General features: G+C 52.5%; 1 protein-coding gene across 4 annotated transcripts; it reads left to right on the top strand.

The window, feature by feature from the left end:
- XPNPEP2 (X-prolyl aminopeptidase 2) lies at nt 1-26,410 on the top strand. Of its 4 annotated transcripts, XM_032620948.1 has the most exons (21): nt 1-307; nt 2,574-2,644; nt 3,792-3,902; nt 4,843-4,906; nt 5,911-6,015; nt 6,259-6,345; nt 7,375-7,521; nt 10,815-10,916; nt 11,591-11,672; nt 11,956-12,151; nt 12,892-12,981; nt 14,122-14,231; nt 14,920-14,997; nt 16,103-16,174; nt 18,149-18,209; nt 19,474-19,543; nt 20,038-20,142; nt 20,560-20,619; nt 21,131-21,207; nt 24,007-24,096; nt 24,395-26,410. In XM_032620948.1, the coding sequence occupies exons 1-21, from the start codon at nt 259-261 to the stop codon at nt 24,587-24,589; spliced, it is 2,022 nt and encodes a 673-aa protein (XP_032476839.1). In that variant the 5' UTR covers nt 1-258; the 3' UTR covers nt 24,590-26,410. The 4 variants fall into 4 exon arrangements, 3 of the variants coding, with proteins under 3 accessions (XP_032476839.1, XP_032476840.1, XP_032476841.1); XR_004348166.1 differs by lacking the exon at nt 19,474-19,543 and having other exon boundaries at nt 24,395-24,439; XM_032620949.1 differs by lacking the exon at nt 3,792-3,902.
- The last annotated feature ends 87 nt before the right edge of the window (nt 26,411-26,497 follow it).

Raw genomic sequence — 26,497 nt, forward strand, 5'->3', positions numbered from 1 at the left:
CCCTGCTCTGGGTGACAGGGAGCCAGCAGATGTTGCCTGGGGCAGTCGAGCCTTCTCCACCCAGCCTGACTCCTGGAACCCTCAGAAACCAAAGACCAGAGGACTCTCCATTCACCAGCTGGACACCTCTTCCCCATTGCCAGCCCCCAACCCTGGCTGCTCCTGCCCCAGAAAGGCCTGGAGGAAGAGGCCAAGGAAACAGCCCTGCCCACTCTCCCTTGACCCTCCATCCACCCAGCACCGGCATCTGAAGACCCCATGGCCCGGGCTCCCTGGGGCTGCTACCCCTGGCTTGTCCTCCTCTGTGGTATGTGCATCCCCCGTCTCTCCCTCCCACGCTGGGAGGGCAGGTCCAGCTGGAGAGCAGTTCTGGCCTCTCCCCTGTGGGCTCAGAAAGGGTTGGAGTGAAGTCTGGGCCTAGGTTGTCTCTTTTTTTCTTGGTCCCTCTCTCTGTCTTGAGGAAGAGGAACCCCAGGGCCAGTCCTGGGGACCCTCAAGACTCACCTCAAGTCTGATTTGGCCTGTTTCCATTCCCACCTGTTAAAGAAAAAATGATTCTGGCTCTTGTTAAAAGAGGAAGGAAGATTTTATTCAAGACTATTGCAATAGGGGCGCTGCAGTAGGGGAGAACGATCAGGCTCAACTCCGAATATAGCAAAGATGGCTGAGGACTTCTTGTCCATGAGCGGAGTGAGGGGGTCAGTGGATGGAAAATTGCCAAGAGGAGACATCAAGGGTGAGGAGATTCTTGCTAAACTGACTTAATAGGATCCTTGCTGAAGGCAGGGTGATCAAATATCAAGGATGGGAGATGAGGAATTTGATCAGATATCAAGGTTGATGAGATACTAAGGGTGGGGAATCCTCTCTAAACTGACTTAGCAGGATTCTTGCTCAAGACTGGGCGATGCAGGCCCAGTAAGGACAGGATGGACTTGGAAGTCAAGGCCTAATGGAGAAGAGGGCTTGATGGAGTCTAGCTAAGGTTTGGTCTTTGTCACCCTATGGTGTCCTGTTTGTACTCTTTAGTCACAGCTAAGTGCCCAGCTCAGCATCTTCCACATCCACTCCACCCTGGCCCTAGGGAGGCCTCCTTCCCTTTGCTCTGTGGCAGCAGGACCCTACTCATTCATTCAGTACCCAGTTCCTGACACCTCCCCAGTGTCAGGCCCCGTGCCAGGGACCACAGAGTGGTTCGGCTGCAGAGCCTGCCCTTGGGAGCCACAGCCCTGACCTCAGAAAACAGCAATTGGGGTGTCTAGAGGGACATGGGTTGGCTGTGTCTTGCTTCTTATGTTGGTGTTTTAGCGCCACCATTTTGCCAGAGATCTGTTCCTACAGAAATGAGCGTTCATTTTCTTAAATCAACAGGGTGGGTCTCATCTCTCCCTTGAGTTTATGTGACCAGGAGAGACAGTGAGGCAGGGCATTCATGGTGTTAGAACCCAGCGGTACTCCTTCCATCTGTAGCTCAACCCACTCAGAAAGGAAAAGTAGAGTGTCTCCCCAAACTCAGACCCCCATTACCTCTGGGGAGATTCCCCCCAAAAGGTGGGGTGCTGGAAGGAAGGCCTATCAGAGACCCCTGGACTTTCAGGGCGTGAAGACCCAGAGCCTGCAGGACTTAGCCCAGTGCGTGGCGCAGAGCAGGGGCTTAGGAAATGTTTGCTCAATGAATACTGGGCGACTCTTCTTGGGACACACCAAATTTGGGGCAGAGCCCCAACTGGAAACTGTCTCTATACATTCTGTCCCTTCTGGGCACCACCCTTCCATGGTTGGCTTTTTTGTACTCAGATGGCCTGGGTTCAAATTCCTGCTCTGCCACGGACTCACTGTGGTAAAACTTGGGCGAGTAACTAAACGTACCTGGGCCTCAGCTCCCGTTTCTGTAGAAAGCAGACAATAATCCCCATCTCCCAGGGTTGTTGCAAGTATCAAAAGAGATACTATAGGTAAATTGCTGAGTTCGGTGTCTAGCACATAGTAGGAGCTCTTTAGATGCTAACCCACCTTTCCCCACCAGGGGACGATGTCAGCCTGGGATTGCTGGCCTCTGTAGCCTGGAATGAGAGGCAGATATTTGGACTGTAAGAAATGGTAGAAGTGGGCCTTGAATTTAAGTAAACCCAATATATATATAATTAGATTTATAGAAGGGTAAAACGAAGATGGGGTTATTATTTAGCGAGATCCTCTAGAGCATTTAAGAGAAAATCTGATTACAAAAATTTAATTTACACACAACTTTTCCAGTTCGGTAGATCCTGAAAAGACCCAATTAGATTGGAAGGAAAAAAATTGATTTAATGAGCACTAAAACCCATCCAAAAGTGGCAATCACTTGTCGATGAAACAGGTTTCTTTGATTGTGACCCAGGGTGCCATCCAATTCAGCCTGATTTCCTATGAAATGTAATTATTTTTATCCTCAAGTAGAGTTGGACAGCATCTCCTGCTTCAAAGGATGGAGGCCCTGCGGGGACCAGGAAGGGGGTTAGGGGAACGTGTTCCCGTGCTCTCTAGGACCTATCCAGTCTCCAAGTGACCCTGGACTTTTCTCCGGTTTCTAGCTTGTGCCTGGGGCCGCCCAAAGTCACTGGACCTGAGAGAGGATGTGAGAAACTGTTCAATCAGCCCTCCGGTGAGGCACTGCCTCCGCCCCGCCCCCGCCCCGCCCCGCCCGGACCCACAGCTCCCACCTTCCTCCCCATCCCCCACGGGCCCAGCTGCTAGCCTCACCCTCTACCAGCCTTCCTCCTGATTTCCGGACTCTGGGGCCACTGTTTCTGATTAACCTCCCTCAGGGCGGGCGGCGCATTCTCAGGTGTCTGACATCCGCCCCCATCCCTCCCTCCCAGCCATTCCCACGGCAGGTCATCTCCTTCCCTCCAGGCCTGAGCCCAGGCAGCCCCTGCGAGCCGGAGGGAGGAGGGACAGCAAGGAGGGAGGAGGCCCCTAGCCAGCCTTTCGCTGAGGATAGCTAGGCAGAGGCCAGGAAGAGGATGGGAGGAAAGAAAACAACAATTCTAGAGGAACGGGGAGGAGGGCGGAAGACAGAGGGCTAGAAGAGCCAGCGCAAGGTCAAGAGGGGGAGGCCTCGGGTGTGAAGACTGTGAGAAGGCCCAGCATATTGGAGCTGGAAGGTCATCAGCTCCCTATGGAGACCAGAGGGGTTCTTTACACAACTAGATGAGAGTGTGAAAGAGCTTCTCCAGACAGGAGCAGGCCAGAAGGTGAGGGCTCATGGGAAGGTGAGGGCTCATGGGCCTGCCAGCAGGTCACTAAAGTCTCAGGACAAATGGGATACATCCGCTTGCCTCGTCCACTTTATGAGACCACTGGGGCAGGCAGGTAGGTGGGCAAACCACATTATTTTTATGTTAAAATAAACATGGATGTATCCTGTATTTTGATTTGCTAAACTGGCAACTCTACCCCAAGGTATCCAAAGAGGGGCCATCCCCTGGCCTGGCCCAGTGGCAGGGCTCAGAACCCTGCAGTTCTTACCCACCCCCTACCCCATCCCAGACTCAGGTCCCATTACTGTCACAAAAAGTCTCTCTCCAAGCTCTTAAACACCTCCATCTCCACTCAGGCCAGGCACCTTAATCTAGACTAATCCATAACATCAGCTTCTTCACCATCCCTCTCCAGGCTGGCCCAGCCTACCCAACCCCAATCCCTGCCTAAGGAGAGGATGGGGGCCCCGGCGACATTTTCTCTAAGCAATGTGTGTCTGTGTGTGTGTGTGTGTGTGTGTGTCTTGGTGTCTTCCTGTCACCTGTCAGTACCTTCCAGTTACTGTGGTCAATACCACAGCGCAGCTCACAGCCCTCCGCCAGCAGATGCACACCCAGAATGTCTCTGCCTACATCGTCCCCGACACGGATGCTCACATGGTGAGGGATGGCTCCTCCCACCAACCCCCCCCCCTCCCCGCCCCGAGCTGGGTCTGGCCTAAGAGAACAGGCCACAAACAGGACACTGTTAAGAATCAGAAGATGGAAGACAGAAAAAGGATTTGACAGGCAAAGGGAAGGAAGTGGGGAGCTTGGACACAGGCGTTTTAGGGCAACTGAAAGAATGTATTCCTTTACATAGGAGAGAAGACATTGCCAAATCTCCTTGACCTCAGGCAGTGAAACTATAAACAACTTCAGAACGATTTTGATCAATTCCTAGATGGTGGATCCAGAATGAATGTTTAGGATACCCCTGCCCTGGGAGGTTAGAATGTGGGATGGGAACTGAATTAGAAGAACCCTGAGCTCCCTTCTGTCTCAGCCCTTCCCATCAGCTGATGGATGGAGCGCTGAAACGATCCAGCATCCAAGATTCCACAAGTTTGGGGTGTAGGCTGGGAGAGGGGAACAGACAGGAAAGAAGATGGTCTGAGCCAGAACTGCTTTTCCCAAAGCAGCACCCCTGCCCACCCATCCCACCCTTTCCCACCCTGGCTCCACCTCCACCCCATCCACCTTCCCAGCAACAGCCCAGTTGGAAGAGAAGGCATTTTCAGTGTCAATACGATTACTTGAATTCATTTTCCCACCTGCCGAAAAGGGCTAAGAAGCTTGGGTAGGTAAGTGTCTGAACTTCTCTGAGCCTCAGTTTCCTCTACTGCGAAATGGGAATAATGAGATCTGTCTCCAAGGATTATGAGAACCCAAACCCAATAATGTGTAAAGCTCTCTGCACAAGTTATTTATGATGTACCCATTGGGCTTGTAGGACTGGTTGAAACTGACTAGACAGAAAGAACCGGGATGTGGTTGGGGGCCTTCCATGTGGGGTGTGACTCCATGAAGAAGGCTAATGACGGTGTTGTTGATTTCCTAGAGCGAGTACATCGGCGACTATGACAAGAGGCGTGCGTGGATTACAGGCTTTACAGGGTCTGCAGGTGACAGCCATTACCCAGCCCTCGTTGTTTCTGGTGGGAGACCCAGAGTGGTCAGAGAGGCCCTGGTGTGGCTAGTTCTCAGCAGCCAGGAGCCCAGGAGCGAGTGTCCAGAGGCCCCTGCTCCACTCTCTGCCTCCCCCTTCACCACTCCGAAAGGGGTCACCAGGGCACACATCTCATAGCCCAGCAGCCACGCTTCTGCATGAGGCAGATGGCCCTCCTGACTTCTTTCCTGTGCTCGCTGCCTCGGCCACAGCCAGGCCCAGACGGCGCTCCCTGGGCTCCATTTCTGGGACAGTTGCTACCTCTATATCTAGCCACTAGGAGCCCGCTGATTCCCTTCACACAATGGCTCGTTTGGGGACAAAGTTTTACTTTGCTGGTCCTTTTATGGATAACATCACTTCACGTGGCCAAATGAGACACAAACATAGAGACCATTTATGGGGTCCCAGTTTTGGAATCGGCCTCCCACCTTGATCCTGGCCCCTTGAATGAAACCTAAGCTTCCCTTGCTGATCCTTAAACATCCCTCCCCTGGGCTTCAAGCTGCCTGGCTTGCCCATCACGGGCCCTTCTTCTCTTTGCAGAAGTCACTGGGTTTGGCCTCTCTGCCTGTCCTCAGCTAAGCCCCTGGCTTAGTGTTCCCATCAGCCACCGCATCTTCATACTGACTGCCACACCATCTTTGCTGAGAGCACCTACATGTAGCATCGACTTTTTGGGATGGCCAAAAGCAGACCCCACTTGTCCTGCTCAATGCTCCCTTAGGAAAGGGCCTCAAGGCAAAGCAGAGATGCCCAACTCAGGACACACTTCCAGCTACCTTCCCCCCAACACTCTCTTTAACATCTCCTGCCTCACTCCCTTCCAAGGGAGGAGAGCAACTCTTTCCAGAGACCCCTTGTGACAACGTCAGAGCCAGCACCACATTGCTAAAGCGCTAACTAAGGCCACGCTCTACACCTTCACCCTCCCCTCCAAGTTTCTCTGTTCTGCCCCAGGAATCGCCGTGGTGACCATGGGGAAAGCCGCTCTCTGGACCGACAGCCGCTACTGGACCCAGGCTGAGCGGCAGATGGACTGCAACTGGGAGCTCCATAAGGAAGGTAAGAGGACGGCATGGATTTGTTCCCCAAGCCCTGGAACCCAGACTGGGTTTGGGAAGGTACAGGTGAGGGGGGTGCATGGAAGGCCGTGCTGGGCCCCTGTGGGAAGCTCAAGAAATTTGGAGCCATCCCTAATCTTTGAGGCGGATATCAAGGAGGACAGAGGTGGAAGAACTGTCACAGACAGAAGCCCAGCTGGAGGGCCTGGGCTAACCTCGGTGTCCCTTCTTGTCTTTTTCGCAGTTGGCACCACTCCTGTTGTCACCTGGCTCCTCACCGAGATTCCTGCTGGAGGGCGTGTGGGCTTCGACCCCTTCCTCTTCTCCATCAGTATGTTCTTCCCTCAGTCCCCGCGTTTATCCACACCAACGAGGGAGATTCAGGCCCTCAGGATGTAAAGAAGCACATCTTGGTAGAAGGAGGTGCAGGGTGACTCTAAAGATAGAGGGTTTGAACTTGTAGTTGCAAAATATTTTGCAACAAGGGTGTATTCCTGGATTGTGTAATGAAAATACACTTAAAAGAATAAACATAGATTTTTTTTTTTTAAGCCAGGAGTGCAGAGACCCAACCTAGAAGACTCAGGGAATCGTTAAGACCTAGCCAGTGGGTAGGCCGGGATGTTCTTAAACCTAGAACCATCCTCTGTGCCCTGGAACTCTAACAATCAGGGCAGTAGAAACACTTGGTAGCCCTCTTCTGGAAGGCAGCTTGGAAGGGTCAAAGGAGTCGAGAGGGTTTCTGAGTAAAGAAGCACAATCCCTGGGACTTCCCTGGTGGTCCAGTGGTTGAGACTCTGCGCTCCCACTGCAGGGGGTGTGGGTTTGATCCCTGGTCAGGGAACTAAGATCCCTCATGGCACACATGGCGTGGCCAAACAATTTTTTTACAAAAAGCAGCACAGTCCCCTCCCCTCCCATCCAGGAACACAGCTCCCTGAGCTCCCAGTGCCCCCCCCCCCCTCCGCAGCTGGCCAGCCTGCCCCCAAGGGTGCCGTCCTCATGAATATGCACTGAAAGGCTCCCACTTCAGATCTGGCTTCTTTGCCAGCCTTTCCAGTGGCCTGAACCTCACCATTCCTTTGGGCTGTGGCATTGAAGTTCAGTCGAACAGACAGGACCGAAAAGAGGGCCCCGCAGCCCTTGGCGCTTAAAAGGGCGAGCTTAGCTAATTGACCGTGGGCAGTACTGGGGCGGGCTCAGGGCAAGCTGAAGGAGGAAGGTGAGAGTGAAGGAGGAAGGCCCAGGCTGCTTGAGCGGAACAGGAGGCAGAGGGGACAAGAACGAGCTTTGCCTGCGTCACAATTTTCCCGGAGGCATACACAGGCCAGGGACAAGTGACTCCTTCCTGCCTCTGCAGATTCCTGGGAGAATTATAACGCGGCCCTCCGAGACTCTGACAGAGAGCTGGTGTCCATCACCGTCAACCTTGTGGACCTGCTGTGGGGGTCCGAGAGGCCTCCGGTGCCAAGTGAGCCCATCTATGCCCTGCAGGAGGCATTCACAGGTGATTCCTACGCCCGTTCTCTTTCCCACCTTGGAGCAACACAGGCCCCCGCTGGTGCTCTTTTGGCTGAAAAATTCGTCCTAAGAGGTCCCAAAGCAATGGTTCCACGTGCACCTGAATAGATTGGGATGCTTTCTTAAAACACAGGTTTCTAGGCCCCATCCCCTCGGAGAGTCTGAATCGGAAGTTCCTCGAAGCATATTTAGAAAATGCTGGAATAAAGAGTGTCAGGATTTGAAGCAAGAGGGAACAGGAAGGGGGGAAACAAGGGAGTCCGAAAAAGATGAAAAAAACCTACCCCTCTGAAGAGAGAAAAAAACATGATATGGGCTGCTTGTCTGGTAGTGAAGACTGGTTTGTATTGAATCATTCAGACCTTGACTTCGGGTCCTGCAGTGATGAGGAATTTAGATGTAAGATGGCTGGGGTCAGATGGGCTGGCATGGACAAAGGAAGCAAAAACTAAGTCAAGCTCAGTCTGTGGCACAGATTAGGGTTCAAGTGTTGGCCGGACCGCAAAGGAAAATTAACTGACCCTCAAAATTCTAACATCGATAATCTTGACCCCGTTGACGCCATCTAAATATGTCATAAAAGAAGTGTGCTCTATAATTCTTGTAAGTGGTAACTAAACTGACTGGACCCAGGCTACTGAGTATGAATCAATGTCTTGGCCACCACCAGCTTCTACCTCCCTAGGAATTCTGAACAAGCCCATAGACTTGGATTCCTAGAAATATTGGGCAATCTGAGAGGTCCCTTTCCACACACAGGTCTATGCACACTTCTTGTTTGGAAAGGAATCCCAAAAACAGGAGAGAAATTTCAAAATAGCGAGTCTGATGAAACAAGTCAAAATTGTGTCCAATTTTCTTTATCCATTCTGATGTAACTTGCAGAAACTTTCTGCATCTTGACGCAGTTTTTAAAGAAACTTGCTATCCAAGACATTTCCATTATAAATAAAACTCATTCCATTCTGTTAAAGAAGGGTGCAGTTATGTCAGGAAGAGGAGTGGATAAAGGGGAAAACCTTCCAGGGACTGGGAGAGAATTCACATGGGTTTTATCACTTCCCACAAGTGAGAGGAAGCCAAGCCATCACAGGCTGCTAGTCTTCAAGAAAAAGCCATCCAGAGCCAGAACTGGGCCTGGAAGCCCAAGAACGGAGTCTCTAAGCTCACAGAGACAAGAGAGACTTTCTCTCCAGCCACGCACAGGTTTTAAAGGGGGCAAAGAGCAAAGGGAAGAACGTGAAAAGTTCAAAGACACCTGTGTGTATCAGACAATTTAAATTGGCTTTCGTTTGTTGTCTCGAAAATGTATCACATCCATGAACCTTGAAAACATAATTCTAAGTGAAAGAAGTCAGTGAAGGCCCCATATTGTAGAATTCCATTTGTGTGAAACATCCAGCATAGGCAAATCCATGGAGACAGAAAGAGGATTAGTGGTGCCCGGGGGCGGGGGGCTGGGGAGAGAGGCAAACGGGGAGAGACTGCCTAATTGCTACAGGGTTTCCTTTTGGCATGATGGAAATGTTTCTGGAATTAGATAATGGTGGTAGTTGCACAATTTTGTGAGTGCTCTTTTTTTTTTTATAAATTTATTTATTTAATTTAATTTATTTTATTTTTGGCTGTGTTGTGTCTTCGTTGCTGCACGCGAGCTTTTCCTCTGGATGCGGCGAGCAGGGGCTACTCTTTTTTTTTTTTTTTTTTTTTCTGCGGTACGCGGGCCTCTCACTGCCGCGGCCCCTCCCGCCACGGAGCACAGGCTCCAGACGCGCAGGCCCAGCGGCCACGGCTCACGGGCCCAGCCGCTCCGCGGCATGTGGGATCTTCCCGAACCGGGTCACGAACCCGCGTCCCCCGCATCGGCAGGCGGACTCCCAACCACTGGGCCACCAGGGAAGCCCAGGAGCTACTTTTCATTGTGGTGCACAGGCTTCTCATTGCGGTGGCTTCTTTTGTTGCAGAGCACGGGCTCTAGCCGCACGGGCTTCAGTAGTTGTGGCACACAGGCTCAGTAGTTGAGGCTCGCGGGCTCTAGAGCACAGGCTCGGTAGTTGTGGCGCACGGGCTTAGTTGCTCCGCGGCATGTGGGATCTTCCCAGACCAGGGCTCGAACCCGTGTCTCCTGCATTGGCGGGTGGATTCTTTAACCACTGTGCCACCAGGGAAGCCCTGTGAATGTTCTTAAAGGCACTGAATTGTGCACTTTAAAATGGTTAAAATGATAACACTTTATGGTATGTGTATTTTACCACAATAAAATAAAATAAACCTAGAAGAAGTATCACACCCAAAGCTTTGGTTCTTGATGAACAGTTTCACCTGTTTGCATAAAGATTTTTTAAATTGAATTATGTTGTTTATGCTAATCTCTCAGCCCAACTAGGACCCTTAATGCTTATGATCTTCTGCCAGCAAATTCCTAGCCCTGCCTAAGGGCAGACTCTTTAGAGGGATTACAGGGAGCCGGGGAAAAAAAAGATGAAAACCAAAGTCCTAGAACCAGGATACAAGCATCCCAGAAAGGACAGCTCTGTGACACAGAGTTTAAGGACAAGGTTAGCAAGATAGTCCAATGTCTATACCGATTAAGAATGTGAGCCATGTAGTCAAACAGACCTGTGTTCAAGTCCCAGTTCCGCCCCTTGCCAGCTACGAAAACCATAGATAAGTCACTTTACCTCTCCGAAGGCTCAATTTCCTTATCTGTAAAATGGGTCAAGTAAGGATTAAAACAATGTACACAAAGTGCTTAGCCCAGACCCAAGTGGCTTTAGTAAGTGCTGGGGTTACTGTGAGGAAGAGGATTAAACATGGCCCAGCCCTATCCCTTTACCCTTCAACTAGGGCTGCTCTCCTGATCTCTGTTTTGCATGCTTATTTGTTAATCAGAAAGTTATACCAGATTTTCTATACACCAAGACACAATTCTACATACATTACAAATATTAGTTAATTCGGACCTCATAACAACTCTATTGAGGTAGACACTATTATTATAATCCATCCCCATTTTACAGATGTGCAGGATAGGACACAGAGGGGCTAATTTTCACAAGGTCAGCCAGCAAGTAATGACAGAGGTAGGATTTAAACCCAGACAGTCTGGGTCAAGAGCCCATGTCCTTAATGATTACACAAGTAAGAGTTTGGTTAAAGAAAGGGTTCTACTGCTTCTAAAGGAATGGAAAACCATTGCCCTAAGGGAGCCCTCTCAGGAACGGAGTGCCAAAGAGAAGGTAGATCACTTCTGCTTTCTTCTGGCTCTTTTGCTTCTAGGAAGCAGCTGGCAGGAGAAAGTATCTGGCATCCGAAGCCAGATGCAGAAGCATCGGGAGGCTCCAACTGCCGTGCTTCTGTCCGCACTTGATGAGACGGCCTGTGAGTAGAGATTTGTGGATGCAGGGGGGTACCTGCGTTCCCCCCAACCCCCAAGCCTCCTGGGCTCTACAGCACAGGACTCCTCCCCCAACGACCACTGACCCATGGGTTCTGAGAGCTCTGTGGTCATGGCCTGCGGGAACTAAGGTGAGGGCAGGAGCTCACGTCTGCTCACTAAGGAAACCAGGAAGCCCCGTGCAATCTGGGGCCAGCCCCCGGGCCATCAGAGGACCAGGAAACCACAGCAGCAAAGGCTTCTGTCTCATGAAGGGGAGGAGGCCCAGCAAACACCTCCCAACCTCCTGGCCACGAGCCCAGGGCACTCAGCTTCCCGGCTTTAGCACCCCGTGCAGCCCTGTTCTATCCCATCGTGGCTCAGCGCTTCTCACCTGACCCCAGCTCTGGGCTTCAGGTATTCTGGGAGCCCACTGACACCGTGTGCAGACTGCTGGCTGGGTATCTGCCTTTCTCTGGGAGAAAGTGCCCCTAGTGCTCATTAGTGCTTCAGAGACCCTCCCCGACTCCGGAAAGACTGAGAAACATTCAGGGGCAGAGGATGCCGGCGTGCGGCTGGGGATCCTTGGAGGCCAAAGCCAACAGTAGAGCAAAGGTGTCATGTGTACTTGCGTCGGGCAGGTCAGCCTCAAATAGTCCCCATCAATTCTCTTCCCCAGGGCTCTTCAACCTTCGCAGCAGTGACATCCCTTATAACCCCTTCTTCTATTCCTACACGCTGCTCACTGACTCCTCCATCAGGTAGGGCTTGTCCTTGGCTTGCGGTAACGGACTTCCTCTAACTCCTCACTGCCCCAACATGCAGCCGTCCCAGAAGCGGGGTGCCTGCCCCAGCAGGACCCTCGAGGAAGCCTCCGATCAGCTTTTCCTGACCCCCTTGACCTCTGTTCCCACGTACTCCAAATCTGGTCTGCTCAGCTGCCTGGCGCAGGCGCACTCTGACCTCCAGGAACAAAGGGCCGCTGGTCTTTTGCACTGTCCTTAGATTCTGTCTGGACCCTCCTGGTGTTCCCTCTCCACCTAGGTTATTTGCAAACAAGAGTCGCTTTAGCTCCGAGACCCTGCAGTACCTGAACTCTGGCTGCACGGATTCCATGTGTGTGCAACTCGAAGATTACGGCCAAGTCCGTGACAGCGTCCAGGCTTACACCTCAGGAGCCGTGAAGATCTGGATCGGGACCAGCTACACGTCGTATGGGCTCTATGAAGTGATACCCAAGGTGGGTTTGCCATGCACCGTCCTCCCCACCCCCCAACAGCCCTGATAAGTCTCAACCTAACGGGGGGTGGGGGGGGGACAGCCCCTGGACCATTCTGGAAGTTGGTCAGTCAGCAGTGGTGCAGTGAGTCCCCTTTCTAGGGTTTCCCGGGAAGAGACAGAACATCTGTCCACAGAGAGCTCAGAGATTGTCAAGGAGGCTGGGGGAGTACAGGCTGGTAGAGCAGAGGCTTTGAGGTCACCAAACCTGAGACTGAGAACTGGCTGTGCCGTGACCCTGGACAAGTGACTTAGTCAATCCGGCCTCCGTTTCCTCACCTGTAAAATGGCACTAAGAGTCACAACCTCAAAAGAGTCACTCTGAGGAGATTTAAAGGAGACAGTGCATGTAAAGCCCGGTGCCTAACGCATGGCAGGCGCTCAATAAGTGGTAGCTGTCATGATATGAGATGTGCAGGAAACACAGTGTCAGAACAGCCTGTGGCTGGCAGGGGCCAGGCTCGGATCCATCCCAGAGTGCTGCTGGGATCCAGGACCAGGGAGGGAGGGAGGGAGGGAGAGAGGGAAGGTTAGGCTGGAAGGGAAGACTAGGAAAGCCCTGCGTAGTCAGAAAGCGGGAAGGGCATTGCCACTCCAGGAGATGGCAAGTCTCATCTGAGCTGGAATTTCCCGCCAATCCTTTTCAAACACCACCGTGCCCTAGAGAGGGCTCCCAGACCGCTTCCTCTCTGCCCCTCACAGGAGAAACTCATAGCAGACACCTACTCCCCAGTGATGGTAACCAAGGCGGTGAAAAACAGCAAGGAGCAGACCCTCCTCAGGGCCAGCCATGTAAGTCCATGGGCAGGCAGACACACGAGCCTCTGGGGAGCTCCCGGTCTGATGGGTTAGAAAGGAGACCCTGCTGGAGGAGCCTGAAGAAGGCCCTCAGTGAATCAGAGACGTGGACGCCAAACTCCTGGGCACCCACTTGTGCTCCACCCTGTTGTTCCCAGGGTGGTTCAGTGGTTTAGAGCCTGGGCCCCGGAGCTATGGTATCTGAGTTCAAATCCTAGTTCCTCTACCCACCTCCTAGCTGGGTGACCTTAGGTAAGTCACTTCACCTCTCTGGGCCTCAGTTACCTCCTCTGTAAAATGAGGATCATAACTGTAACCCATAGCAGAGGGTTGTGAGGATTAAAGATATATATCTACATTGTATAGTTTAAATAATATATAATAAATAATGCATGTTTAAATATATTCATTGTAATACATAATATAAATATATATAGTGTACATATGTGCATTTATATATCTAATATGTACATATAAATATATAATAATTACATAAATATATGATACTTATATAATGATTATATAGTTCTATATGTATAAGTATAATTATGTAATTATATATTTTTAATATATTGCTTTGAGCACTGCCTGGCACATTCCAAGTCTTAAATAAGTGTTACTTATAATAATTCCTTCACCCCAGGGAGAGGATGGCTTGCCCCTTTGGATATTCCTGTTAAAATTAGGATACATTGCCTCATTTTTGAAAACTTTTCTTGTGGAAAATTTTAAGCATATACAAAAGTAGAGGAAGTAGCATAATGATCCCCATCACCATCACCCAGCTTCAATAATCATCAACTCAAGGCCAATCTCATTTCCTCTACAACCCGACATTCATTATCTCCGCTCCCCCGTGTCCTCGGCTGCTGGACGATTTTAAAGCAAATCCCATCTATCATATCGTTTCTTCTATCAACATTTCAGTATCTCTGACAAGAACTCTTTTCAAAACATGACCACACTCTGGTCATATATAAAAACATTAATAAGAATCCCTTAATATCATCGAATAGCGAGGAAGACCCTCGTGTTTTTAAAGCTCAGCTCCCAGAGCCGTCCCCCCATCTCCTTCATCCCTGAGCCCCGGCTGAGACCATTCCTCGGCCCGCCTCTCTGCCTGCCCTGCTCCAGGTGCGGGACGCTGTGGCTGTGATCCGATACTTGGTCTGGCTGGAGGAGAACGTGCCCAAAGGCACCGTGGATGAGTTCTCAGGGGCAGAGCTGCTGGAGAAGTTCCGAGGGTGAAGGACCACAGCCATCCTTTTCGGCTGACTGTCTTAACGTGGGGGTGGGGGCAGGGAGGGGGGATTGGTCTCCTTATGGGGGAAGGAAGACCCTCCTAGTATCTGAGGGCCCCACTGGAACAAGGAGTGACAGGTTCTTGGGTGGTCGTGGTCGGGAAGCGGGGCAGAGGTGTTGGATGACATTCCCCAGCTCTGCAGAAAGTGGGACAACTTGAAGGGCCACAACCCAACAGCGCCCCCTAGTGTCTGCTTCAGGCCAGCTCAGGCCAGGTAGGACCTTGGACCACTTGAGAATGTCAAGGTTGGGGAGGGAGGTTCCCTGAGGGCACACTTAGCCCAGGATGCTGCTCCGGAGTTGAGGGAGTTTTCGGATACAGGGAGCTAGGTTTCTTCACTCTTGCTTTACTAGGAACTCACTTTGGGACACAGGCCTTGGTTTCCCCATCTATAAAATGGAGGTAGAGGAGGAAAAATTGGCCTCTACGATCTCTGCTTCTCTGACCTTGAGTGGTCTATGAGTGACAGGTCAGGGCTTGGGAAGTGACAGGAGGTGGGACTGGGAAGGCCAAATGGAGCCTGGCTGAGGTAGAGGCAGCCGTCACCTTCACTTGCCCTTGTTGGACATCCTGGGCCCAGCCTAGTCCCTGAGCCCATTCATTGATCATTCCTGCCTTGTCCTTTCCAGAGAAGAAGAGTTCTTCTCCGGATCCAGTTTTGAAACCATCTCTGCTAGTGGCCTGAATGCTGCCCTGGCCCACTACAGGTACTTCAGAAGAAAGAATTTTCTGGGGCTCCGTGGAGGACCTGAGTCCACATTTAAGCTCTGAGGCCTTTAGCATTGTGGAGGCTGGAGGTGCGGAATGGAGCCCAGTCAGGCGTTGAGAGTCTCCTTTGAATTAAAAGACTTGATAATCTCCCTGCTCGAGAGGCTGGGACTTTGTGAGCACTCTGGGCAGAAGGATCTGGAAGGGAGATGGTGGGGCTGCTGCTGGATGTGTTTCCTTGGCTTCCTGTGAGTTATTTAATTCTTAAAGCTCACAAGCACATGGGGAGAAGGGCCCATTCACTCTGCCTGAACCAGCCAAGGTGGACCCAAGATGTAGGCTGGCCAGATGTTTGGCTCTGTACAAAACAAACAGCTGCAGGCCTGCCTGATGCAATTTGGGGGTGGGGAGTCGAGCCAACTAGAGGCCTCAGCCTGGCAAGGACAAAGCAGGGAGAGGGCAGACACCCTCCAGTGGCTGGCCTGACCCATCCCAGAATTCCCTCCTCCAGTGTCCCCAAGCCTTCAGCTGCCTTAGCCCAGCCCCTTCTCCCTACTAGAGAGTAACAGGGTAGGAACTCCTCAGCCCTACCAACTCCTGCTCTCCAGCTCCACCCTCGGGTACCCTCCCTTCCTGTGCCCTGGCTTCTTGGGGCCCTCTGCTCCCAGAGGTGGCAAGAAGTTAGAGAAAGCCCTAGACTCAGCATCTGGGTTCAGGCCCAGCTCCCTCACAGCTTTCCCTCGGGGCCTTCTGTAAGCCCTTGCTCTGCAAACCTGTTTCTCCTGATGTAAAAAGAGATAGCTCAGCTGGGTGCTCATTAAAGTTCTCCCGTCTCCCACACTCGGGGCTCTTTCCTTTCTCCCCTCCCTGGGGACCAGGGCCTTGCTCGGGGAGGTGCAGGATGAACAGATGTGCGCTGAGGACATTAGCAGCAGAAGCTCAGTAGTCTCCCAGGGCCCTTTGGGGGATGATGGCTTCCGCAAAGGAGTTAGCTAGAAGGCCGGCCCCCAGGGGGGAGGAGGTTCCTCTGCTTTAACTCAGGACCCCCACCTCACCCAGCTCAGGGTTAGGCTGCTCCTTTCTCAGCGTCTCTCCCCTTCCCAGCCCCACCAAGGAGCTGCACCGCAAGCTGTCCTCAGATGAGATGTACCTGCTGGATTCCGGGGGACAATACTGGTATGTACTCCCCACCCAGCCCTGGCCCGGCTGTCTCAGCTCAGCCAAGAGCCAGCCAAAGCTTTCCCTTCCTGGGCATGGATCCTTCATCTGAGAAAGGAGAGGCCTGGACTGAATGTGCCTGAGTATCCTTCCCATTTTCACACGTGGGGGTCCCTGCCCGGTGGGCAACAGACAGAGGCCAAAACAGTGGGGATGCCCACAGGTGCTGCCCTGTGAAAATCAGGAAGACTCCCCTTGTGAAAGTTAAATGTTTTTTAAGCCCGAACGTTATTACACAGTCCGAACAGCCACGCTCAGCAACCCCGCCTGGCTGCACAAACACAGCGCCCGTATTCTCACCGACTCATGCACACCCTGGACACGTCCCGCACGCCACCAGCGTGATGCATTGTCCTCACCACCTCTTTCCTCATTGTACGGTGAGGTGACCATGTCACGGGGAGTGGGGGCAGGATCAGGCCTTCAAGAGCAGTAGGCAGGTGAGTGAAGCAACCTCAGGGGACACCTGCAGCACAGTTGGGACAGGGCACACCCATCAGCACGCGGATGTGTCTGCGAGTAGACATGTGCATGTTCTTCTGAGTGTGTGCACAACCACAGATAGGGTTATGCGGTGGGGGGGCACTGTCCCGTGCTCCAGGACCCCACAACCTGTGTGTCCACTTGTGTGCTCTCATTGAAATTAGTATATACCCATTCAGTGAATGGCATTTCTTTAGATGTGGTACCTTTGTGCAGTGCACAACCCGAACACCTGGACATGACAGCCATGCAGAATAGACTAGTCCCATTCATTCACATGGGAGCTGAGCTGAGGTGGGCTGGAAGATTTTCCCTTCTCATCTAGGAAGCAGGTGGACTGTGGGAAATTTAGAGTGGGGGATAGAAAGGGGCACGCTGAACTGATGGAGGAGCAAGTTTCCCATCCTCTATCCTGCGGTGAATGTGCTAATGATAATAGCCCTACACTTAGCCTTAACGGGGCTCTGGGAGCCAGCCTGGCAGGCACTCAGCCTAGCAGCCTTCGCAGTCACTGGTGTGGCGCTGTGTATACTTGAGATGGCCAGTGTGGGAAGGGGAAGTGAATTCTTGGGGCGTTGCTGGATTTGGGGCATGCTTCAGCAGGGTGAGGCCGGGTAAATGGCCATCTCACTTCCTCTTCTCTCCTTCTGAAGAAGTCGGCCACGCCCTGTGACCTGCTCCCATGGAGGAGTCCCTAGGGCCCTGGGATCATTCCTCACTGCCCCCACCCCCGGGGGGTGGCCACAGCAGGCATCCTGAGGGAACGGCTGCAGCTGGCGGTTGGGAGTCAGACTATTTGGCTTCTGGCAGCTTTGGTTCACTGGGACTCTGAGCAAATCCCTGGGGCAGATTCATGTTTACAATGGAGAGAACTGTGTGGAGTCAGTGCTTGCCAGACCTGGCCTCACTGAGGCTCAGGGAGGGAGATAGCCTCATGGCCTCAATTGCCTCACCTGTGAAATGGAGATAATGACGTCTGCTCTGCCTCCCTCCCTTCTATAAATGGCAAATAAGTATATGAATGTGGGAGAGTGCTATGATCTTTCTGGACCTCAGTTTCCCCATCTGTAAGAATGGGACTGTCCATTCCTACCTCCTAGGAAGCCTGGAGGAAGCCTTGCTTTTAGAGCCAGCCTGGCCCAAGGAAACCCAGATTTACAAAACAACCAAAATGGCTGGTATGGGGGTAGAAGATGTATGTGGGGAATTGGGACTCTCAGAAAACATAGTGATTTTGAATGTGATAGCTTTGTAGAGCCCCTTCATGCATAGATGCTGAGTTTGGGAATTGCATGATGGCAGCCATCCTCTTCCTTTCACCTCCCTCCCCACCCCCATCCCAGCCCTGCCACTCAAACCCCAGTGGAAAGCACTCGGGAAGCACGTGGCCACGATCCCTACCCCAAGGTGTTCAGAAGAGTTGGACATGTTGATTGTCCTTCTCCACAGGGACGGGACAACAGACATCACCAGAACAGTCCACTGGGGCACCCCCTCTGCTTTCCAAAAGGTAGGCATTGGACCACATTTCCCTACCCACACTCACCCAACGGACACCCAAGCAACCACTCTGCCAAGAGCCATTTGATTGTACAGAGGCTGAAACTGAAGCCCAGGGAGGTTAAGTAGTTTGCCCAAGGTCACACAGCAAATTAGTACCAGAAAACCCAGTGCCCCCAACTACTTCCCCAGAGATATTTCAGGCCCCCAACAGGGCCTCAGCCCAAGCTTATCATCATCCCATTTCAGTAAGTCAATGAACAAATATTTTCTTAGTGCTGTCTGTGAGCCTAGCACTGTGCTGAACAGAAAAGAGGAAGACAGGCATTCCATTCCAGGGGGAGAGAAAGGCACCAGCAGAGTCTCAGAGGTGGAAAGGAGCTGGAGGTTTTCAGGAAGCAGCGAGGGCTGGTCCACTTGGGGTCGAGGCAGGGACATGGTCTGTGTGCCTCTGGGGGCCTCCGGGGGGCTGGAGAGCAGGGGGCCACATTTGTGCATTCAGCAAGGGGACTGTGGCTCAGACATTGTGCCAGAGACAGAGAGAGAGAGAAAACAAACACTGGTCAGGCCTCAAGGAGCTCAGTTTAGCTATTAGATCCAATGCCCCAGGCTATCATGCTCAAGATGACAAGCCTGTGTGTGGCGGGGGCGGTGAAGGGGACTCACCAGGTCGCCACAGGGAGTGACCAAGAGAAGAGGCCACTGTCAGCCCACCTCCCTCCCTCTTACCACAAGGTAACAGCCCCGACAGAGCAAGGCCGACCTGCCAATTATCAGGCCTCAACCCAACCATAAGGCCTTAAGAAAACTAAAGGGTGATCATGATCATGGCAATGAAGGGTGCTGACCTCTATTTGAGCATCTAGTCTGTTGGGAGCACCCGACATGCACGAGGCTACCTAGTCCTCCCAGCAACCTTATGAGCTGGTACTATGACCGTCCCATTACAGACCAGGAAACTGAGGCACAGAGCGGTTAAAATCACTTGCCCAAGGTCAAATTTGTGAGTGGCCACGTCAGGATTCCAGCCCAAGGAGTTTGCCTCCCCAATCCCTACTGTTGCAGCCTCAGCTCACCCCCACCTACAAGCATCCCTGTGGACCAGCCAAAGGGAACCGCATGGACCAAGCCCCAGCTTTGAGCAGGTCCCCCTCGGTCTCCTCCGGCCATCCTCCAGAACCTGGGTGACCACGCATGAACGTGCACTTCCCCCAAACATCCCCCAACCCAGGCCTGGGCCCACACACCGCATTCCCTCGCCCTCCCCCCATCAGGAGGCGTACACCCGCGTGTTGATAGGAAACATTGATCTCTCCAGACTCGTCTTCCCAGCTGCTACATCAGGTGGGTTTTGCAAACCAGGCTGGACCCAGAACCTCAGGCCCTGATTTCACTGCACTCAGACCCTGGGAGGCTAGTGGGGCAGGGATTATATCATCATCCCATCCACTGTATAGATAAAATCCAGACCGGAGAGAGAAAGTGACTTGCCCAAGGTCACACAGAGGGTTAGTGGGAGAGCCAGGCCTTGAGCCCAGGCCTCCTGTCTCCTAGTCCAACTCAGGAGCTGGAGCCGGAGCTCAGAGGTGGGGGCGGTCAGTGTGGGCTGCAGCGGTCATGGGAGGATTCCTGGAGGAAGCGGGTGTCTTCACAGATGGGGAGGTCCAGGTAGTGGGTACGACGTACAGTATACTGGAGATGGGGCATGGTTACCTGCCTCTCAGGGGGCCCTCTCCTCAGGCACCATCCTGGTGGTTGGTCTGGAAAAAGAGAGCAGGAAGGGGCAAAGCCAATAGTCTGGGGTCCAGCCAGCTGACCAGAGGTCACCTCTCTTCCAGGGCGAATGGTGGAGGCCTTTGCCCGCAGAGCCCTGTGGGATGTTGGCCTCAATTATGGTCATGGGACAGGCCACGGCATTGGCAACTTCCTGTGTGTGCACGAATGTAGGTATCTCCTCAGCACTCCCCTGGAGTCGCCCCTTATGAAAGAGGTGGAGCGTTTCACAGGTGTGGAAATGACCATGACCCACAGAGGTGCAGTGACCCATGCAAGGTTACCCAGCTGGTGGGGGGTTGGTGCTCCACAGGGTAAGTGAGAAATGCTGGCAGCTGGCCGCTCCGCTGGCATTTAGGACGGCCTCAGAGAGAGGAGAGGCAGGTCAAGGCCCAGTGGCTGACTGGCATAGACCCCAGAGAAATAAAAGCCAGAGCCAGTCTGGTCTGGACCAGTCGCAGGTAGACGGTGATGCGGTGGACACACGCTCCTAGGGATCCCAGTTACCTGCTCTTCCCCGGAACCTGCTAGTTTCCAAGCTGGTGACTGCAGGAGGGCTGACACTGTCCCTGACTCTCCCTTTCCAGGGCCAGTGGGATTCCAGTCTGGCAACATTGCCATGGCCAAGGGCATGTTCACTTCCATCGGTACGGCTCTCGGGGCTCCTCCAGGACTGCAGTCCAGGGAACGCCAGCCTTCAAGGAGCACAGCCCCACACAGGCCCGCCCCGGCTCCACCGCTGCACTCCCTCACCTCCCCACTCCCAGCCCCGAATGGGTTGTCCCACTCTAACCCCAAGCCCCTTCAGCCCGTACCCTCACTTTGCCCATGGGAGTTGGTTTCCAGCTGTACATCCAAACTCCAGAGTCTCCATTCAAGCGCCGGGGTAACAGGACAGTGGCACACAGGGAGAGGGGAGCACCTCCAGGACCCAAGTGGGCTCTTAAGTCTTCCCTGCTGGGTTACAAGGGAGGGTGGGGAATCTGAAGTCTGGCAGTGGCCTCCGAGTAGCCACGGAGCATCTAACAGGTGCTGGGTCTGCCCAAGCCAACAGCGGGGGGCAGCCGAGCCCTCCAGCCACTCCTCAGTCAGCGTAGGAAACCTGGGCTTGGGTCCCCTCCCCTACTTAATGTCACCAGCATCTCTTGTGCCCCCCAGAACCTGGTTACTATCAGGATGGAGAATTTGGGATCCGTCTTGAAGATGTGGCCCTTGTGGTAGAAGCAAAGACCAAGGTAAAGTGCCACTGAGGTGGGCTGGAGGCGTGGACAGCGTGGCAGTGACTCTGGGCTGCATGGGGGGTAAGGATGGTCAAAGGAGAATTTAATGTAGGGTCATGAATTTATTTGCAGTCTTCCTTAGTGTCAGAATAACTCCATAGATCAGTTTCTCAAACCTGTTTGCACATTAGAATATTAGAATCATCTGGAGATTTTTTTTTTTTTTTTTTGCTGTACGCGGGCCTCTCACTGCTGTGGCCTCTCCCGTTGCGGAGCACAGGCTCCGGACGTGCAGGCCCAGCAGCCATGGCCCACGGGCCCAGCCGCTCCGCGGTATGTGGGATCCTCCTGGACCGGGGCATGAACCCGTGTCCCCCGCATCGGCAGGGGGACTCCCAACCACTGCGCCACCAGGGAAGCCCGTGGAGATTTTTTTAATGCTAATGCCCAGGTCCCACTCCAAACCAAATGAATCAGTATCCTTGCCCTAAATCATTGGTTCTCAATGCACATAATAATCACCAGGGGAGCCTGTTAGGTATAAAGATTCTGTATAATAACAACCAACAAGATAAAATACCTAGATATAAACTTTAAAAGACTTACACGGAGAAAATCTCTACTGAGGGACATAAAAAAGATTTAAGTAGATGGCGGTCTCTGGAAATAAGCCTCAATATTATGAAGATGTCATTTCTCCCTAAGTTAATCTATAAATTCAAGGCAACCTCAATTTCAACACTTCACAAAATGATAGTAGAGTTTATTTGTAAAAATAAACATGCAAAGATAGCTAGATAGCTAGGAGGATTCTGGAAAAGAACAATAAGGGAAACTAGCCTTTGCAGATATTAGCCCACACTACGAAGCAGCCATCACTAAAACAGTAAGACACCAGAGATGGGAAAGACGGAACAGTGGAACAGAATAGTCCAGAAATGGACCCTCTAATTTCCATAAACAAGATGGGAATTTAGTTTACTATAAAGCTGGTGCTTCAAAACAGTAAAGAAGAGGAAGATTGTTTAATAAATGGGGGGGATTAAACTGAAGAACCTCACTGTTACACTAAAATAAAATTCCAAATGGATCGAGGTTTAAAGGTGAAACCATAAAAGATCTAGAAGGAAACCTATCTGAATTCATTTATAATCCCAAGGAGGAAAGGGGCCTTTCGATGTAAGACTCAGAAGTCATGAAGAAAAAGATTGATAACTCTGACTCAGTTAAATAAAAAACATCTATATGGGAACGATACCATATACAAACTCAAAAGATGTATGACGAGTGTAGCACGTGTGTCAGAGAAAGGGGGAATGTCCTTCTTTCACCACAAGCTTTTAAAAATCGAGTAAGACAGAAATAAGGAAAACGGGGGAAAATGGGCAAAAGACATAAAGAGACAATTCACTAAGATCAACACAAATGGTCCATAAATGTGAAAAGATGCTCAACTTTATTCTTAAAGAAATACAAATCAAAGTGACAGTAGAATACCATTTGATTGACAAAAGCGAAAGACTTTGATGACACCCAGTGCTTGTGAGTTTGTGTGGGAAAGAACACTCATACATTGCTGGGGGAAGTACAAATTGGTACAACCTTTTGGGAGGGCAGTTTGATAATGTCTATCAAAATACATATTGAAAATGCCTATACCTTTTGTCTCAGCACTCCCACTGCCAGATGTATCCCTTCTGGATATAGTCCCAAAACGTCACTTCGTATAAAGATGTTTATACGATGATGTTGATTGTAGCAGTGATGGTAATAGTTTAAAAAAATGGAAGCAGACTAAATATCCTTCATTGGTTAAATAAATTATCATCTGCACACTATGGACCCTTAAAATGAGTGAGGTAGGGCTTCCCTGGTGGCGCAGTGGTTGAGAGGCCGCCCGCCGATGCAGGGGACACGGGTTCGTGCCCCGGTCCGGGAAGATCTCACATGCCGCGGAGAGGCTGGGCCCGTGAGCCATGGCCACTGGGCCTGCACGTCCGGAGCCTGTGCTCCACAACGGGAGAGGCCACAGCAGTGAGAGGCCCGCGTACCGCAAAAAAAATAAAAAGAGTGAGGTAGACCTCCCTGCGCCAATATGGAGCACTCTCCTAGGTTTACTATGGCAGGGGGGCGGGAGGTGCAGAAAAGTGTATAGTAGGATCCATTTTGCGTGAATTTTTAGAATATACACATATATATACTATATGTGCCAAAAATGTTTTCAGGAAGGAAACCAGGCAGGGAGGAGACTTTCCATTTTTATTGAGTATCTTTTTGTAGTTTGAATTTTCTAAGCACATATATGCAAGAGCTCTCTGGGAGATGGGAATTATGGGCTATTTCTTCTTCTTTATATTTATCTCCATAGATACCTCAATGGATAGAAACAGAGATATGGATAGAAAGAGAGCTGTAGATAGAAGTCAGATAGAAAGATATAAAAAACTAATACCTTAAAATTATTTAAATGTAGGTTCCCAGCTCTGCTCTAGAGATTCTCACTCCAGTGATCTGGGGTGTGGACCCCAGAATCTATCTACATGTTTAACAGGCTCCCTTGGTGCTCTGGAGGCACACACTTTGAAAAACACAGGCCTAAGTCTAAACTTCAGGGATCATGAGGGAAGCACCAAAGGCGGGTGCCTAAGTGGTAGACACAGGGGTGGCCAAGGGCACTGTGGAGGGTTCAGGCTTGACAAGGTCAGTTCCCCATGCCCAGGGCTTCTGGGTGGAGTGTTCCCTCCATCCCTTCAGCCTAGCTCCTCCCCCTCGCTCACTTCCTGCCTTCCTACCTTACCTGTGCCCCCACCCCAGTACCCAGGGACCTACCTGACATTTGAAGTGGTGTCGTTGGTGCCCTATGACCGGAACCTCATCGACGTCAGCCTGCTGTCCCCCGAGCAGGTGAGCGAGCGCGCCTCGGCGCTGTTTACCCTTCAGCCCTCGAGCCACTAAGTGCCTTCTCCCCAGCCCTGGGCCTCTCTCACCTCTGCTTCCCCTAAGCCAAGACCCTCTGCCCCTTCCCCTCCCTTGGGAGGGTCCACACTGATGGCACCTACAGGCACACACTGGGGCATCCCTCCCCTGCTCACCTGATGATGGCTGGGGACCTGTGGGGACCTGTGGTGACCTGGATGACACCAAGCTCCCACACCTTGACAGCTTGGCCTAGGGAGGCCCTTACCCCTCCTACCTTTTGCAGCTCCAGTACCTGAACCGCTACTACCAGACCATCCGCGAGAAGGTGGGCCCCGAGCTCCAGCGGCGCCAGCTGCTGAAGGAGTTCTCCTGGCTACAGCGGCACACGGAGCCCCTGGCCTCCAGGGCAGCGCCCACTGCCTCCTTGGCCCCTCTGATGACAGTCTCTGCTCTCACCATCCTCAGCTGGAGTGTCTAGCAGCTCGAGACTCCCCTCCTGACCCTCTCACTCAGCTCCCCTCACCCCCTTACCCGTGCCCCAAGAGCCCCTGCTGACCCATTGCCCTTAGCCTCCCTCTGCAGGGCCAAGCCCTAGGGGTGCAGGGCTTCTGGGTCACACCTTCCCCACCCCCAGCTCCCCCCCACACCTGGGCTTTGACATTTCACCCTCAGCTCCCCACCCCCAAACCCCCAGCCCCAGGATACAGGAGCCAGCTCGTCCCTTTCCTCCCATGAGCCCGGTAGGCTTAGGCTGTAACCTGGCAGAGGCTGTTGTCGGCTCCACCCCCAAAAGACCAATATAGGACACTGCCCTAGCCCGCAGGGGCTCCGTGGCCCTGGGAGAGCCCCACCTTGCCAGCACCTGCTGGAGAGAGCCAGACCCACACCGGCTCCTGACTTGTTGGTCTTCCCGCATCCTTGAGGCCACCTCTGGTCACCCGCACTGTCCCTGGCCCTGCAGTGGCCTCCTGGCTGCAGCCTACAGGCTGAAGGGACAGTTGCTGCCCCCAGGCTCCCTACTGTGCCTGGAGAGGGAGAGGAGGGGATGGTGGCTGAGTCCTCTGGCTGTGCTACCGCCACCCCAGGGTCAGGGAGACCAGCCAGGCGAGGGGCACATACACCAGCGCCCCACCCACCCATGTGTGAGCCCATCACTCCTAAACCCTAGGCAGACTCCATGCCAGTTGACAGCATAGGGAGTTAAGCCGTAGCAATCTGGCCATGGGGTAGGAGAGGACGCGGGGAACGACCTGAGGCACAGTGCCCAATCACTCTCCCAGACTTCCCGGCACGTGTGTCACCCTTTGAGCTTTCCAAAGTGCAGCCACTGGGACAAGGCTGTTAAATCCTCCACACTCTTGGATGACCTTTAACCTGTGTGGGCAGAATCTGGTTTCCCCATTTTACAGATAAGAGAACTGAACTCCAGATGGGGTGGGACCTGCCCAGGGACACACCGTGTTTGGTGGGAACGTGGCGGGGCCAGAGTGGGTCAGCAGTCCAGCTCTTTTGCTCTTTGGCACCGTGCAGAATCCCTTAGCCTACCTCCCAGCCCCTTCCAAGTTCGCCAAGCTGGGGCAGGGGGAGGGTGGGGGAGAGCTGTCTTTGGCCAGCCCAGCCGTTAGCCACCTGGGCTCACATCCTGCTGAATGCTTAAAACAGCCTGGCAAGGAAGCCTGCCTCTGGGTTTTGCATTGTCTGCTCTGCAGCCGGGGACTGCTGTTACCTGTGGCTTTTGTGGTGGGAGAGGAAGGGGAGGAGTTGCGGTGACGGCGGGGATGTGAGGCTCCCAGAAGCTCAGTTGGGGAGCACATGTGTTTGAGAATGTGCAAGTGAGCATGCGTGCGCGTACGTGGATTCGCATGAATGCCACGCCCAGCCAACCACCTCCTGTGCTAAAGGACGGGTAGCCTCGTGGACCGGATGAGGGGAGCCCCATGCTGGAGGACTTGGCAAAGGTGGTCACGGAAAGTTGGGGCCAGCAGAAGTGGAGCAGAGTCAGGGGAGGAGAGAAGCAAGTCTCTGGGGACAGAGTGCTGGGCGAAGGCACCAGGCCGAGGAGTCCCCCAGACGGGACCACCAGGCCTAGCTTGCCGAGCGTGAGGGTGACCTGTGACAGTTATCACCACCGATACTTGCACCCAAAGGCCACAGCTCTGAGCCATCCTCACTGAGAGCCTGTAACACCCAACAGCGGGCCTCTGTTTGCTGAGTCATTTGTTCCCCCACAGGCTCACCCCACAAAGACAGCTGCTCATAATAAAATTAGTGGCCATCGTCGCCACCACCATCATCATCAGAGGTACCATCCACTGAGTGTTTACTATGTTCCAGGCACTGTGCTTTACATGCACTCTTTTACATTTTTTTATTTTTATTGTGGTAA

Source organism: Phocoena sinus, chromosome X, assembly GCF_008692025.1.
Source record: "Phocoena sinus isolate mPhoSin1 chromosome X, mPhoSin1.pri, whole genome shotgun sequence".
NCBI lineage: Eukaryota > Metazoa > Chordata > Mammalia > Artiodactyla > Phocoenidae > Phocoena > Phocoena sinus.